Genomic DNA, 17,341 nt, shown 5'->3' on the forward strand with positions numbered 1-17,341 from the left:
GGAAGATTTAGATAACCAAATTCTAGGATTTCAGGAGCAAGGTCGCAAGGTTGAGCTGAGCTGGGTCCGGGTGCCTGATCTCTCCATGGTTCTGGGTTAAGAGGTGTGGAAAGAGGTGTAACTTTTGGTGCGTTACTACAGATAGTTTCAGCAGTGTGGTGTACCACGGTTGTCTGGCCCACGTTGGAGCTACTAAGATTAGTGTGAGGGAGTGTTGTTGTAGTTTGCGCACCACTAATGGAATGAGTGGGAGAGGCGGAAAAGCGTATGCAAATCTGCCTGACCAGTTCATCCATATCACATTGCCTTTGAACAATGGGTGTGGATATCTGGCGGCGAAGCTTGGGCATTTGGCGTTTTCGTGGGTGGCGAAGAGGTCTATCTGTGGATGCCCCCACATTTGAAAGTACGGGTGAAGAACTTGTGGGTGGAGTTCCCACTCGTGGAGATGTTGTGTTTGTCTGCTGAGCAGATCTGCCATAGTGTTTTGGACTCCTGGGACATGTTGGGCTAGGAGAAAGATTTTCTGGGGTCAAGCCCATCTCCATATGCTTTGTGCTAGTTGACAGAGCTGTGGAGAGTGTGTGCCGCCTTGTTTTTGTATATAGTACATGGCTGTCATGTTGTCTGTGCGGACTAGGACTGCCTTGCCTGAAATCTGTGTTTGAAAGATTTTAGGGCAAAAAATATGGCTAGTAACTCCAGATGGTTGATGTGGAGTAACTTTTGTTGAGGTGTCCATCTGCCCTGCATGGTGTGATATAATAGGTGAGCTCCCCAGCCGGAGAGCGATGCGTCCGTGGTCAGTACTATCTGAGGAACCGGGTCCAGGAACGGTCGCCCTTTGGAAAGGTTTTTGGTGGTCCACCACTGCAGAGAGCGATGGGTACGACCGTCTACCAACACCAGATCTGTTAATTGACCCTGGGCCTGGTTCCATTGGCGCGCTAAGCACTCTTGGAGAGGACGCATCTGGAGTCTTGCGTGAGGTACTATGAATATGCAAGAGGCCATCATTCCTATTAGTTGCATGAACACTCGAGCTGGAAGAGAGTGTTGTGGCTGAAATTTTGCGCGTAGAGCTTGAATGCTTGCAATCCTGGCAGGACTGGGGTAGGCTAGCGCTCTTGAGGTGTCTATAGTGGCACCCAGATATTGTTTTACGTATGACGGTTGGAGATGCGTGGTTTACTTGGAAGCCGAGTTGGTGAAGTAGCTGGATAGTGGCGTGCGTGTGTTGTACACACTGGTTGTATGAACTGGCCTTTATTAGCCAGTCATCTAGGTATGGGAAGACATGGATGTGTTGTCTCCGCAGGTGTGCTGCCACTACTGCTAGGCACGTGGTGAATACTCGTGGTGCTGTGGTGACTCCAAATGGGAGTACTTTGAATTGGTAGTGTTGGCTTCCCACTACAAATCTGAGGAACTTCCTGTGAGCGTTGTGAACAGAAATGTGGAAATAGGCGTCTTTGAGGTCTAAAGTGGTCAGGAAATCATTGTGGGAGAGCAGTGGAAGTACTTGCTGAAGTGTTACCATGTGGAAATGGTCTGAGTGTATGTATCGGTTTAGGGTCCTGAGGTCTAGGATAGGCCGTAGAGTGTCGAACCCTTTTTGGTATGAGAAAATATAGGGAGTAGACCCCCAAATGTTGTTGGTAGGTAGGAACCCGTTCTATTGCCCCCTTTTGTAGGAGGGAGATTACCTCCTGCTGTAGTAGTGTTAGATGTTCCTGTGACATTGGGCGTTGTCGGGGTGGAATGTTTGGGGGGTAGATATTAGTTCTAGGCAGTAGCCTGAACTAATTATTTGTGTTACCCATTTGTCTGAGGTGATCGTAGTCCAGACAGGAAGGACATTTTGGAGTCTGCCCCCGACTGGAGAGGGATGGTCTGGGGGGAGTCATTGGGTAGGTGCGGAGGCAGAGCGGGCGGTGTTTGTCTTGCCTCTGCCTTTATGGTTGTTGCCTCTGTAGCCGCCTCTTTGATAACCCCTTGTAAAGGTGGATTGGGTAGGGGCCTTATATGAAGTGGAAGCGGAGTCAGAGGAGTAGCCTCTGGATGTGCCCCGAAAGGAAGAGCGGCGAAAGGAGCGCCTGGGAGGGTGTGATTGTAAGGCTCCCATAGATTTCGCTGTATCGGTGGCTTTTTACATTTTTTCTAGGGCCTCATCCACTTTTGGGCCAAACAGATGTTCCTGGTCAAAGGGGTGGTTCAGAAATGGAAGCTTGCACTTCTGGTTTAAAACCTGAAATCCTTAGCCAGGCATGGCGACGGAGGAGGATGCTGGTATTAATGGCTCTGGAGGCGGTGTCAGCTGCATCTAGGGCACAGCGGATGGAGGTATTGGTAATGGTTTTGCCCTCCTGAATTAACTCGTTTGCCCTATTTTTATATTTGTCAGGGAGGTGTTGCATTATGGCTTCTAGTTCGTCATAATGGGCCCTGTCGTATCTTGCCAGTAGCGCTTGTGTATTAGCGATGCGCCATATGTTGGCAGCTTGGGATGCAGTGCGCTTGCCCGATGCGTCCAGGAGTTTTGACTCTTTGTCAGGTGGTGGTGCTTCGCCTGACGCTTGGGAGTTTGCCCTCTTTTGTGCTGTAGACACTACTAGGGAATCTAGTGATGCTGGCACTCTGATGCAGGCGGGATCTGTAGGGGCGGCTTTATATTTTTTGTCTATGCGCGGGTTAATGTCCCTGGCTCTGACTGGGTCTTTAAAGACCTCCGGCGCGTGTTTTATAACTCCTTTGAGCATGGGCAGTATGGAGGTGGCCCTATGCGTGGTGTCAAAAGTATCGAGAAGGAAGTCCTCCTCCACGGGGTCGGTATGGAGATCCACCCCGTGATAGTGTGCAGCCCTTTGGAGTAAGTGGTTGTACCCTAATGAGTCTTCTGGTGGGGATGGTCTAGAAGGGTAGAGATCATCTTGTGGGCCGTTAGGAATGTCAGGGATGTTATAGTCGTCCCATGGGTCTGGGGAGCCTGTGGGAGTAGGGTCTCCTGTAGGTAGGTCATGGGGTACGTCCCCTATGTCATCATAGACAGCATCATTATCATCATCCGGAGAGGGTGTGGGGGGATGATGAGTTGGGGGGGAGAAGGAGAAGGAGGAGGTGGAGGAGGGGAAGGTGGAGGGGGTGGAGGAGGTGGTGAAGGCATTCTGAAAGGGGAGGTAGCAGAGTCCTTTATGGGGCAGGCTTTTCCAGCTGTCTTTTTGATGCTGAGCATCAAATGTTCGGTTTTGGGGTCCTTGATCAATGTCTTTTGCAATGGATCAGGCGTAAAAAGTTCTTCCGAGGGTGGTTTATCCTTCTGCGCCGAAGGCATTGGGGCCGTCGGTTTTCTTGTTTTAGAGTCTGCGCTAGTCCGCTGTTTGGAACTATGCAGCCTGGAAAGGGCTGTCTGTTTACTCGGTGCCAAGATGGTTTTCGGCTTGGAGATATCGGTGTCGGTGGCCTTGTGTTTTTTGCTCGGTTCCGGGGATGGTGTCGGTACCGAGAAGCTGGTTTTCGGCACAGAGTGTTTCGGTATGGAGCTCGGTGCCGAGGAAGAGGCCATTTTCTTTTTAGGTGTCGGTGCGGAGGAGTGTTCCTCGGCACCGACGGTGGGCTGGCTCGAGCCCGAGCTGCCGGAACACTTAATAGGCTTCTTTACCGGTCCCGAAGGCGTGGTGTGGGAAGCAGTGTATTTGGTCTTTCCTAGGCCTGGAGGCAAAGGCGTGACCGTAGCCTTTTTCGGCGCCGTGGAGGGTGTGGGGGGGGGACTTCGGTACTCACGACCCTCTGTGCCGGAGTGATGTCCTTCACATCTGAATCGTCGGCTTCCGAGGCCCTCGTCGGTGTGCTGTCCTCCTGGAGCGTCGACGCCTTCCCCGAAAATGTCGTCTGGAATAGCCGTCGATGAGTGTGCCATAGTTCTTCGTGCCCTTCGGTCTCAAATGGTTTTCTTGGACCGGAAGGACTTGCACGCCGGACAGTCTCGAGCCACGTTTTCAGGGGAGAGGCAGAGGTTACATACTTCGTGAAGGCCGGTGTGGGGGAATTTGGACCCACATAGAGGGGATTTCTTAAAGGGCGTCCTTTCCATTAGCCAGGACCGGAGCTTGGGTAGGCCCGAAGGCCGTTGTCGACGACTGGAATCGAAGGTCTTGATTGATCAGAGCCGCCCCAAGTGTGGAGATCGCGATCGAAAACAATACCGCAAATTGGTGTGAGGATTGCGCGTCGATAGAAGAACTGGAGACTGTACGGAACCGGAGCGCGAAGATCACATCCGAGCCCGATGGCGGGAAAAAACAATCTGAGGATGGAGCCAAAGCCCATGCGCAATACGATCCAAAGGAGGAGTCACATACCTCGTGACTTCCAAAGACTTTCCAAGAGGAAAAACAACTGCAAACATCCGGGCCCAACACCAGATGGCGATCTATGCACAGTGTGTAATCTGCAGCTCACATGCCTCGAACACTGTTTTTAAAATAAATATTTCCAGCAACCTGTGAACTGCCCATTTTTCACTTTTGCCTGCATTTACAGTTCAGTGGTAATGGTGTACTGACTGAAATGGCTCTAGTACATCAATGACTACCTAAAACGACATCACTCATGCAGAAAATAATTGGGATTCCCAAATGCAAGACAATGGTGGCAATTATATGGCAAAATAAATAGTAGTATTGTGGCTGCAATTGATTCTACAATTTATCCTGAAATCTCTAAATGAAGAGCTAACTGTGGTGATAAAAGTAAGTGCAACAGTCAGAGGTAGTAGTTCGAAAGAGTATTTATCACAGTAAGTAGCGAGTAAAAAACTCAACATGAAAGCGTTGTGAGGCAACAGAGAGCACCTTTCAATTGCCCTGCTCAGTACAAAGTCCCTCAAAGATTTCACCTTACTCCCCTAACATTCTGGCGTACAGCATTCCTTAAAGCTATACCGGTCATGGACTCCAAAGCCACCTCCCAAGCCCCCACATTAATATCCTCTGGTAACTAGTACTACAAATTTTACGTGGCGCCCTAAATGTGGCTCTAGGCATGAGAGAAAGAGAGGGGGTATCTTTATATGCGGTACTGGTCGTTTTGCATGTCTTAAGACAACACTGATCAATGGAGGATATCTTATACTAGACTATATGTGGATGTACACACACAACCCACACACACACACTCAACCACACTCCCTCCCCTCAAATCATTCCACCTTGTACAATGGTACTTGTACATCAGAGACAATTTAAACCCCACTAAACCCGAGGAGTCTGCCTGATTCTTCAGCAGTCCTGCTGATGCCAGTTTTCTCATAAATTATTATAAAATTACATGAAATCTATCCACAGCTGGGGCACGATAAGAAATGTATTCTAGGATGAATACATTAGATAAGTATAATTCTTTAGAACAGTGTTCCTGAAATCAGTTTCATTAATGTGTGCTACCGGATACGCCGCTCCTTCGCCAGTTTCGTTCCTGGTTTTCCACTCTTACAGTACAAGCAGGTCTAGAGAATCCCTGGTCATTCCCTGCAATCTGTTCCAGAGAATTTCAGAGTCAAACCTTTTCTTTGGCTTTATTCATTTAGTCATAGCTTCCAATTGTCTCTCTGTAGACCCTATCCAGAGGGTACTCCTCTCCGGTTCTCCTCTGTTAAGTTGACAAATTTGCACCCTGTGATTGGGATGCCCTGTTTCAGGGTCTTAGGCAGTCACCTAAGGTATGCCTTTTTGTAATCTTTGATCGCTTGACCTGAGGAAGACTACTAGAATCACAATGGTTGTTCAGAAAGCTGGAACGAAGAGTTGTTGGTCCCACTGAGACGGAAGGTCAGGCTGTCGGTGTGAACGGTAAGTATCCTCAAATGGGACTCACTCATAGTTAGTCTACCTTGTAGAACACACCCAACTTTTAGCTCAACTTTCCATTTGCCAAAACGGGAACGGTTAGCAGGTGTTGACACCGATTTTCCATCTGAAAAACAATCAGGCTTCACATGAAAATGTCCAGGTAAATATGCACGACCAGGCACCAGGGCTTCATTCCAATGAATGAATCGCAGAGCGTGGGGTTTGCTCGGTGCCTGTAGGGTGGTTCAGAGCTCATGGGATTCACAATGTGGCATAGGCAGCACCTCAGTGTCAGCGTTTTGGATGAGCTGCAGGTAGAACTGCACCAGTAATTCATAGTTCTGCACCGAGATCCTCTCATTCAGGCCGTGAATCCTGCACCAGAAAGGACATGTTAGCGCTACATGCAATATTCTGCGAGCACAACAGAGAAGCGCTAAGCCAAATCAGCACCAAGCAGAGTCCAGAACAGCATAAAGAAGATCCTTCAGTAGAACAATGTGCCCCACAGGGCCCGTGCACAACAACCTCAGGCACGACCTTAGTCTAGAGCATCACAGTCAAGGAACATGTCCTCGAGGGACCGCATAGCTGCTGAAAATACCTTAGTCACAATCTCCAACCACACAGCAGGCTCCAAAGATCTCGAGTCATTGAGCATTAAGCAACACACAGCCCCTTTCAAAACAACAACAAAGGCCTAAATAAATCAGCAGTTCTAAGTCAAAGACAACCAAAAATGCCTCTATTCATTCATTATACTGGCATAGTCTGCAGGCACTCTAGTTCCTGAAAATCATTGTTGTATTTTTAAATGGGCCAATAACATTAGAGTTATCAACTATACCTTCAATAAATCATTTGATTGATGTAAAAGAAAATAACTTCTCTATAAAGTTTACCACGTGTATAACTGGCTAACTTAGTTTCTGGCTCTTTTATGCACTTGAGATATTGTGGCTGCGTCCGACCCAAGGGAGAATAAGATCAAATGTTCAAAAAGACAACACGAGTGGACAGTGCAGACAATATCAAAGTACCAGTCAAATGACAGACCTCACCCAGTTACTAGACCTAGTGATATGGAGAAGGAGTAACTGAATGAAGCATTAGTCAATGAATGATGAGACTTGTACATTGTTACCATGGAAATTTCATAATTTCTTGCAGCTTCCTGTCTAATTTTTGCTACCACTGTGGAATTCAGGCAGGTGACCTCAGAGATAAAGTGTGATTGGATCTTGTTGGAAGTTCCTGAGCAGCAAGGCAGTGCCACATTTTACTTGGAGGATATGGAGTTGAATTTGGTTGCCAGAGTTGAGGGACTCCTCTCTAACATAGTGCATATTTGCTTGCTAAGTTGCTTCGCAGGCCTTTCGCTTGACGGTGAGCCGGAGGATGTTAAAGCAGACTTCAGATCTTACAGGGAGATGATAGCGGGAGATTAGGACTCATGTCGTTACAATGGAGTAGCGTTAGTCATACATTGTTTTCACACCCGCCGTTCACTCCATAAGACCACACTATACTCACCGACTAATGTCTTCAGGTTTCAACCAGATTGGGCTGAACCGGTATATATGTTGAGTCAAGCGCACATAGTGGCGGCTGTCTGTGTTCCCAACACAAACTCCTACATGGAAATAAAAAATAAACTTGAAATAATGACTGATGAGCAGGCAAAAAAGAAACGGCATAAATGGTGAAACAAAGCAAATGTAAAATCAATTAAACCCAATTTGCATCTCTGCAAAAATACTCGCTCTAAATGAATGACCCACAGCACATGGCCGAACTCGGTGATAAATACAATCTAACTCCAAGTCTATTAAGCATCCCTGCATAGGTACTCTCTCTCTGATCCAATCACTGCATTGTTACTTTACCTCCTAGCCAATGACTGCATGCATTGGTTTTCCACTTCTCATCCAATCACGTTTAGTCTGATCCCATCACCTGAAACATTGCTGCTCTGTCTCCAAGAGAACCCACCTAGAATGTTACTATTCGACCCTCCAGCCAGTACAATACGGACTTCCCGATTGAGCTGCCAACAGAAGCATACCCATCATACTCTCATGCCAATCACAGTTTTGGAATGCTCCTTTCTGACCAAACCAGAATGCCCAGAATGCTGCCAAGTTCAGCATGGTCACATGGCTTCCAGACAATATCAAGCCATCTACATTGCTTTCTAGCAAATGGAAGTGTCACGTGGTTTTAGGCCACTCCCTATTTACAGTGCTAAGTTAGCTCAGTCATGTTAGCTGTTAGACAGCCATCTTGTTGCTTTTGCTGCCTTTGCACCCGACACTGTTGTTACATGTTATTCATTTGAGAAATGCAGACTTGCTCTTGTCTCAAGTGAATGTTATTTATACATCCTTAACAGTTGCTAGTGCCCTTGGTCTGTACATCGAGTAAAGAACTGTTCTAGGACACTAGACGGTGCCGGCTGATTGTGTTCAGGGTGATCGTACCACTGTTTAGTCATAACATGCACGCAGCTGAAAATACCAGAAAGTCGTAGGCTTTAATATTACAGCGCAGCATTTGTTAGAGCATTCGATAGAAGAGCTGTTGCAGAGAACACTGAGCTGATCCTGTGATGTGATACACCTGAGCTGATCTATACGGTATGGGGTCCCCTATGCAAGCCTATGAGACCTTCTAATAGTCTAAAAATATATTATTAGTTGCTAGAGAAAGGAGGGTGGTTGTTTTCCACTGTCATTACAATATGATCGCTCCTTTCATTTTCTATGGTATTGTAACAATGCTAATGGTAATGATCTTAACCATTTGTCTGCTTATGTTAGCCAAAGTACTGTATAACAGGACTCGAGGTTTATGAATAAATTCTTTAAACTTTACTGTGTCTTAGTTATTCTGTTGTGGACTGATATATAAGTGCAAACGGGTATTTCGGGTTCCCACCATTCCTGAGAATAACTAAGTCGCATGTTCTGGGTTGTCTATACATTGGGACCGCCGAGCTAAATCTCGGATAACGAATGTGACACTAAGCTAGTCGGATAAGGGGTTCTTAGTTCTGAGGGGAGTTTCTGGTACACCACAATTCTCTAAGGTTCTGGTTTCCTGCGCATAGTTCTGTGCATACGCAGAATCCCTACAACATGGCGCACCTAACGTTTGGTCTTAATATCTGAGATGTTTTAGTAGTGCTTTTATTAGTCCACAACGCCCTCACTCTGGTTTCCGGATAACGGGAGTGACGGTTTAACCTACCTAGGTTTTAGGCTATAGGTTCTTTCAAGCTTGATAATAAAAAAGGTTACACTAATCTAAGCCCAAGTGCTACTAAAGATCTCGTTGTATCTTCTTTTTCGTCCTAATGGCGGGAGAAATTCCCGCTCATAGTAGGGTGTCTCTACGTGCTCATTTGAGGACGTATGGGGTGCCTGATGACGGGATGGCAGTGGTGTTTGTCGTTAGTGCAAATGCCACTTACCCTTATGAGTTGTTTTACTCTTGGGTTACCTTTGAGGCTGTGGAAGATGTCGATAAAACGTTCCACAAATACACTGCTACGCAGGTGCCTCTTCATTATACCCCATATATGGCTTTAGAAATTCCTATTTCTACCTGGCAGCACACTATTTGGTTTAATGGCGCCCTCCCCCACACGGTCACCCCGGCGAGACTGGGTCCTTTGTCTATTGAAGGAGCTACTTGGCCGGTACTGGCCGGACATACACCTCATCCACGCTACCTGACGGTGGGTGTGGATAGCTTACGTATACTACACACAACCCTGATTACGGTCCATAGGGCTTTAGTGCAGTATGTGTCGCGCACTGTACAGGTGGGGGCACCTACAGTTGCGGGACACGGGGCTGATCACCATCATGCGGTGGTGATCAGTCCTGTAATGGTAAACGCGGTTGTTGGCAAGCGCCCCCAGAATAAGGATGAGTATCCTTATTGGCTTGCAGAGAAATTCGATCAACTAGAAGCCGTGTTTCCTAACACTAGTCCTGTGGAAAAACACAGGATACTCACTATTACTTTGCCGAAAGAACTAGTCCCGGACATTGTCGATTGTGACAATTGGGGCAAGGTCTTTGCCGCGACCTATTCGAAGTGCTTCGGCACTACGTCTATGTCGGTACTACCTTCCGTTATCAAAAAAGTCCAGGAGGATCATGGTGCGGAAGCAGCTATTGAGTTGGGAATGCGGCTTATCGACAGCTTCGATATAGTATGTTCCATGATTATGGGAAATCTCAAAGGAGATGCCATGCAGTTTCAAGTGGGAAACATGATGGCACTAATTGCGGATGAAGATAAGCTGAGGGAGTTTGGAAAAGTTATTGCAAAAGCCTATAAGATGGTTGGACGTAGTGCACTAGGCGTGAAACCCGTCATCAAAATTCCTGATGTAGTACAGCACACTAAAGTGAGTTCGTCTACAAAAGACGATAAACCCAACTTTCCGAAACAAAATTGGCGAGCTAAAAAACAAGATAAACAGCAACAGAAACAGGAGACTCGTCCTGCATCCCCTGTTCAGGCGTATGTTGAACGCACTTATGATTTGCGTGATCGTTCTCGTATTAAGTCACCTGATAGGTTTCAGGTTCCTGACCAGCGCTCTTCTCGTTCTTCACAGGAAACAGCGGCTTCACACTTTGGTGGAGGAGACCGTGGGAGAGGCCGGGGTGCTCAAGGACGAGACCAGCCCCGACAGGCGGACGGAAGAGGCAAGCAGGAGGATTCTGCACGTCCACGTCCTCCGTTTCAGACAAAGAAAGTTGCTGCTATCTCAGCGAAGTATGCCTCAGATGGTACGGACACAGCTTCTGAACATGAAATGGGCGCTGACGCTGCTAGACAGCGCGGCGGAAGTTACAGTAGTGCGGGGAGCACTGCGTCCATTTCTGGAGGCGACAGCAACTAAAATCTATGTAACAGTAGAAACTGCTGATACTCGCGTAGCCCCCCCTGAGAGATTATTTGACGTAGTCCTCAATATTGAGGGTGACATACAACGAAAAATTAACGCGGTATTTTGGGATAATCTGACGACCACCTATGATATACTATTGGCGGAGAAAGATTGGCCCCCGGCTTTCGTTCTAAACGCTCCAAGGGGGGAAGAAGTCATTCTTCCTTCTTTTGGACACGTGGTGCCCAAGGAGGAGTCTGGGAAGTTAGCCGAGGAGTGGGCACGGGTGCTAGCACCTGCGTTGTATCGTAATCAGGTGGGGTGGGATAAATGTTCTACCCTCCACGAAATTCCATTGCGGTCCGACCCCCAGCCTCAACCCCAATACCCTATGCGTCGAGAGGCTAGGTCTCACGTCGCGTCTATCCTTGAACAATTGGAATATCAGGGAGTAATTGAAACGTGTGTGTCACCAATGAATAATCCTTTATTCACTGTAACGAAGCCTGACGGGTCGTACCGCCTAGTTTTGGATTACCGGCACTTAAACTCGCACTGCCGGAATTGTGCGGTACAAAATACCCATAGTTCGGCTCTCGTAGATAGTCTTGTGAGAAAGAGGTTCAAAACCACACTCGACTTGTCCAATGGCTTTTATTGCCATAACATATCCCCTCATAGTTATGAATGGACCGCTTTTACTTCGGGTGGTAAACAAAAAGTGTTCAAAAGGCTTCCGATGGGCTATAAAAATAGTCCTGGGGTATTTGCTGCTCGTGTGGTCTCTCTCTTAGAGATGGTCGACCCGGAGGCATACTCGTACGTCGATGACATCTACTTAACAGACGACGAGTTGCTTCCACACCTTGCTCGCGTGGACAACATAATTACTATGTTTGCGGACTTTGGTTACAAGTTTAACTTTAAGAAGTCTCACATTGCAGAGTACACAGTTTTATTCTTGGGGTACGAACTCAACAATGAGGGCCGAGGCTTGGCTCCGCAGTTCCTTGAGAAATGCGCACGCCTTCGTATCCCTGCGACACTGAAACAACTACAATCATTGCTGGGCTTTCTGAATTTCGGTCGAACCTACATTCCTGATTATGCCCAGCGTATCAAGACACTATATGCCTTGGTGCAACCTACTTTTACCAAATCTTGCTGGCTGCCAGAGCATTCGGCTGCATTGCACTCTTTGCAGTCTGACCTTCTTACTGCGAAATATTTACAAACTCGTGATAACCACACAAACCTGGTCATAAGAATTGTACCGGGTGTGGAGGGGTTCACGTACTTAACATACAATGAAGGCGACACTGTCCCCATTGCTTACAAATCTCATTTATATACTTCGGCTGAAATGCGTTTCTCCACTGTCGAAAAGGTTTTGACAGCAGTTCAGATGGCTATCCTGAAAGAACGAGCGCTATCACAGGGGAAACGCATGATGGTGGTGACACCATTTCCTGCCCTAGAGGCAGTCACTAAAGCAAGTGTGCCGAATTCTAAAGCTTTGCATCCAAGGTGGATACAATGGGCGACCTCCTTAGCCTCGCCTGATGTCGAATACATCTTTGACGCAGGACTACAGACTCAGGAGAGTTTGGAGTATGAATTAGTTCATCCGGCTCCACTTACATTGCGCCCGTTGGAGGAGTTCCATTGTGTCATATACACTGATGGGTCCGCGCAGCCCGCAACTGGATCACGGCACGCTTATTCAGCGTCTTGCGCAATTGTTGTTGGTGCTTTCGTGAATGGAGAATTCATACAGGATGCGGTGCATACGCAGACTTTGGGTGATTGTACCGCACAATTGGCGGAGCTTAGAGCTCTAGTGCTTGCACTGGAGTTTGCTGATTATAGAGTCACAACTCTAATAGTGAGTGATTCTTACTATTGTGTTCAATCTTACAACGACAATCTGATGTTTTGGATCGCGAATGGATTTCGTGATTCAAAAGGTAGCACAGTGAAGCATAAAACGCTTTGGGCTAGGGTGGCTGAACTAAAAGGCAGTCGACCCCTTGTGAATGTTATTCACAATCTTGGTCACCAACGAGTTGGCGTCCAGGCTGTCGGTAACAGTTTGGCTGACGAGGCAGCTAAAACAGCAGTGGCAACATACTTAGTAGCAGCAGTTACAAGATCCAAAAGTAAGATCGATGATGACATCTTGGCAGCCATTGCTGCTTCAGAGACTGGGACAAACTTCCCTAGGGGTTTCCCGTCTCGATACCATTATCACTTAAGTCCTGACAACGTCCCGTTAGTGAGGATAAATGATGTTGGGGATAGAGTTATTCCCAATTCGGACTGCAGGCCAGCTTTGGTACAAGCTGCGCACGAGGGTGTTGCGTCAGCGCACGCCGGAGTGTCCGCAACTGTGTCACTGTTGCAACAGCGTTATTGGTGGTACGGTTTGTACAAACATACGCGGACTTATGTCCTCAATTGTGGTATTTGCCAACAAATAAAGCCATCTACGGTGGCGCGTCCACCACAAACGCAGCTGCATATATCTAATCAACCACTAGCGTGTGTTTATTTAGATCACTGCGGTCCTTTTTCCTCAGACACTGCGTACGAGTATATCTTGGTTGCAGTAGATTCATGCACACGTTTTCTTTGGGTGTGGCCACACAGGAGTGCTGACGCCAGGACTGTTATCAAAGCATTGCGTGTCTTTATAGGGAGTTTTGCATGTGGCACCCTTCACTCTGATCAGGGCCCTGCGTTCGCCTCTAAGGCTTACAAAGAAGCTATGAAAAGTTTGGGGGTCCAAGTCAAATTTTCGTCTCCATACCGGCCTGAGGGCAATAGTGTTGTGGAACGAATGAACCGTGACCTAAAGCAATCATTGACAGCCAGGGTGTTAGGTACTGGCAAAAACTGGCTAGCCCATTTGTATGACGTCCAACGTGCACTTAATAATCTCCCTAGAAGGTCTCTGGGTGGGAGGACCCCGTACATGATGCTCTTCGGGGTTCGAATGTTTGTCCCAGACCTTGAGGGTCTAGACATGGCGGCGGCCGCCGCGCCTTTTGACTTAGATGACCACTGTAATGTCTTACAGAATCTTCAAGAAGCAAGAGACACTCTAGCAAAAGAGCACATATCCTCTGCGACCGAAGCTGGTCTTCAGATTCCGGTAGTCGGCTGGCTACCCAGAGTTGGTGATCTGGTCCGTGAGAAGGTGGAGAAGAAGAAGGAGTTTGGCCCCTCTTATCGTGCACCAGTGCCGGTGCTTGGAGTTGAGGGTACCCGTACAATTGTTTTGCCTCCACTTCCTGGTCACAGAGACAACAGGTACATTTCAGTTGACAATGTCAAGCTACACAGGGTGGCCGATTCTACATAGTCTGACACCTTCAGTTTCTTGCCCTTCAGTGATGCGCAGTTCTGTTGTGGTGCCACCATCTGACATCGTGCCTGAGGTTGCCATTGAAATGCAAGTACTTTCTGATTCTGCTGTATCACCTGCGAATGGTGATTTGCCTGATGATGCTGAGTATTCTTATCCTGCTGATGCTCTATTGCCCCTTTTGCATTCAACAGAAATTATCCAGTCTAATTCTTCCTTTGGAACTGAATCATTGACTTCCACTGCCCCTTCCAAATTTTCAAATTTTTTTGCCTGGTTCAAGAGACAATTTTTGGTTCCCCCCTGGATTTACATGTGGCTGGTGCTCATTTGCATTTTTTTGTTCATGTCCATTGGTTTTGTGGTGGTGTTTTTTAGGCTTATAAATGGACACTACCTGAATGAACGTTCTACAATTAGGTTAATTAATGGAACTTTGGCCCCACATTCATCGTCACACATCATGAAGAGGGACCAGACTTTTGTGAATATCACCGCCTGGCCTGTCCGTGATGGAATAGCATGGGATGCAGTTAAATTTCAAATTCATGGGCCCACGGAAGTGATTAATGTACCATCTGTATATCGTGTTTCTATGGGTGATGTGGTGAAACAGAACATTCGATCTGATGATTGGGATGTAAAAACCATAGAGACACTGTTTTCTGATTTGAAATACTATGCCGCGTTTGATGCTGAGGATTTGTATTTGAATACTGAAAACTATGCCGAGCAGTTTTGTTATCAACATTATGGTACTCATTTTCTTCATAGGGCTAACACATTTCGTAGTTTAGTCAACTTTACTCAGTGGGAACATTGCCCTGTCCCGATGATTGGTAGTTCAAAGACTTTGGTCAACAAATTTTCATATTTTTCAGATTTTGGTGTGTCCAATAATGCCTCCTTTTATTTTAAAATTAAGGACGAACCTATTTCAAAGGTGCGTTTGACACACACTAAATTGTTGTTTTCTAAGTCCTTTATGGACGATTTGGCAATTGGAGGGTATGAGGTTTGGAAAGATACTATTGATCTCAAATCGGTTTGGGGAACTAAGTCTTGGCAAGTACAAGGAACAGAAGCTTTACATCGTGCCTGCCTCATCCCAAACCACATGTTATTTTTAAATTCCACAATTTTTCAGACGACCTGTTTTGGATTGGCTATTTCTAAAAAATTAAATTCTCCCTCAATCCCGGATCTGAGTGCTTATCCTGGTTGGGAGAATCACACAGATCTGTCCCTTACAATGTTGCAGTCTTTTATTTCCAATACCACCTTCAATATTAGTGCGTTTGACCCTAAAGGTTGGTTGGTATGGCAGAGAAGTTTGGATGCCTGTCAACGTAGATTTTTGGGGTTGGTTCCCGGATACATACAGGATAGAGTAGACCCACGTTTTCTGTCCTCACACACTGTCACTACCTACTCGGTAGGTAAATTGTGCCAGACATGGCTGCAACATTCCACATTAGATTCTGTTAAAATTCACTTGTCACGTTTGCATGACAAAATAGATTTGAATGATTTTGTTAAAGGTCCAGCATTGGGAAGATCCAAAAGATGGGTGTATGCTGTTTACAACGAGGTTTGGAAGTTGTCGCAGATTGAGGCTGCTTCCAGACTCTGTGCTATTGACCAGGCCAATATGGAAAAGGTATTGGCAGTAATAGATAATAGTATTAATACCTTATCTTCGAGAATATATACATTAGATAACATTGTTTCATCTGTTGTAGATATTGTCCAGGAGGACGTGTCTGTGTTATATCATGGTCAAAGTCAATTACGATCGATTATGCAATTTGCTTGGACTTTGCAGACGTTAAAGGCGGGGAAAGTACCTTGGGATTACATGAATGTTTCTTCTTTATTCCGCCCATTTAATCTGACAGCAAAGCAGCAATTCATGTCCATGAAAGATGCTACGTATTCACTACTGCATATAGAAAAGTTGGAACCTTTGCCTTTTTCAGTGGCTGAGTCTGATTATGCAGTGTGGCTCATCCATGGGATGGTCACTCTCCCGATTTCTATGTATAGGTTTAGTTCGTGCATGAAACATTATGCTTTGGGCAGATATGAAAAACTTGGTTCTGCATTCTTGCATGAAGTGTGGTCTCTCCCATTTACATATCGATGTGAGAGGGACGGCAAAGAAGTTTATTTGAAGGGTGAGGAGTGTACTACTGCTCCTGATCATTCCGTAGTGTGTAGACATATCCAATTACATGGATCGTGTAATATGAATGCCCCTAATTTAGCTTGCGTATTGAAGGGCATTCCTGTGCCAGTTATAACGCCATCATTTACGCTGCTTGCTAATGGAAGTTATCTGCTTTTAAATAGTGAGGCTTGCTGTGGGATGTTAGCTGGTATTCCCTATATTGTTTCAGTTTCACGAAGGGTAATTTGCTGTAATAACGTGCTTTTCCCACCCCCGCAAGGCCGGCTGGATATATCCATCTGGCCGACGATTACAACCTTGAAAGCAGAGTTCAATAGGATGAGCAGAATAAGGGCTCTTTTGTCTCAAAAGGAGGTTGCGTTGACTTCGTCCCGTGAAACATTTCTCCTTCACGTGGCAAACACTCGCACCGAAGTTCAAGCTCTTTTGAATACTGACCTCCCCCTGCATTTTGGCACATTAATACACACTATCTTCAATGCTTCTTCCACGACTGGTCTGGTCCATTTTTTTAAAATTGTAGGCTCTGGCCTTGTGACGTCTTTCCAGTCTATCTTTGGTATAATACCAGCTATTTTTCATTCTATTTTTTCTGGTGTCTTTGGAGGGTTTCCTCTGATTCTCGCATTAATTGCTGGCATACTCCTGTTGGTCTGCGCTCTACGCTATGGATGCACGACTTGCGCTACTCGACCACGGATTCAGCCTGTTCCATCTGCGTAGCAGGATGTGGGAATCCTATGGGACTTTACCACTGGCTACCTTGAGTGTCGCTTATGGCTTATCCTTCAGGTTCCCATTTTTCACTTGTGTACAGCCTGTTTTTCACTGTCTCGAATGTCCATTCCAATGGGCTCTGGATATGTGTTTGTCAAACTTGGTGTCACCTGACCTGGATTTTGATCGACTGATGTATCCCTTAGTGGTTCATGAGTTTGACTGTTCTGGAGTCGGGTTTATGGCCTTGGGTGCGGCGCATGGAGTCCTTGGATTATGGGATATCGAGAAGGCAGCAGTTGACTTCCTGG

The 17,341-nt window shown here is 46.5% G+C and overlaps 1 protein-coding gene across 1 annotated transcript in view; it reads right to left on the reverse strand.

The window, feature by feature from the left end:
* Positions 1-4,769: 4,769 nt before the first annotated feature.
* LOC146869414 (N-fatty-acyl-amino acid synthase/hydrolase PM20D1-like) overlaps positions 4,770-17,341 on the reverse strand; it is a 166,201-nt gene continuing 153,629 nt past the window's right edge. Inside the window, exons 13-14 of the mRNA XM_085599799.1 lie at positions 7,380-7,479; positions 4,770-6,221 (exon numbers count right to left, since the gene is read on the reverse strand). Coding sequence (XP_085455925.1) covers positions 6,092-6,221; positions 7,380-7,479 — 230 coding nt within the window. The 3' untranslated portion in view covers positions 4,770-6,091. The remainder of the gene's footprint in view (positions 6,222-7,379; positions 7,480-17,341) is intronic.

The sequence above is a fragment of the Triturus cristatus genome, chromosome 1_1, assembly GCF_964204655.1.
Source record: "Triturus cristatus chromosome 1_1, aTriCri1.1, whole genome shotgun sequence".
In the NCBI taxonomy this organism is placed as follows: Eukaryota; Metazoa; Chordata; class Amphibia; order Caudata; family Salamandridae; genus Triturus; species Triturus cristatus.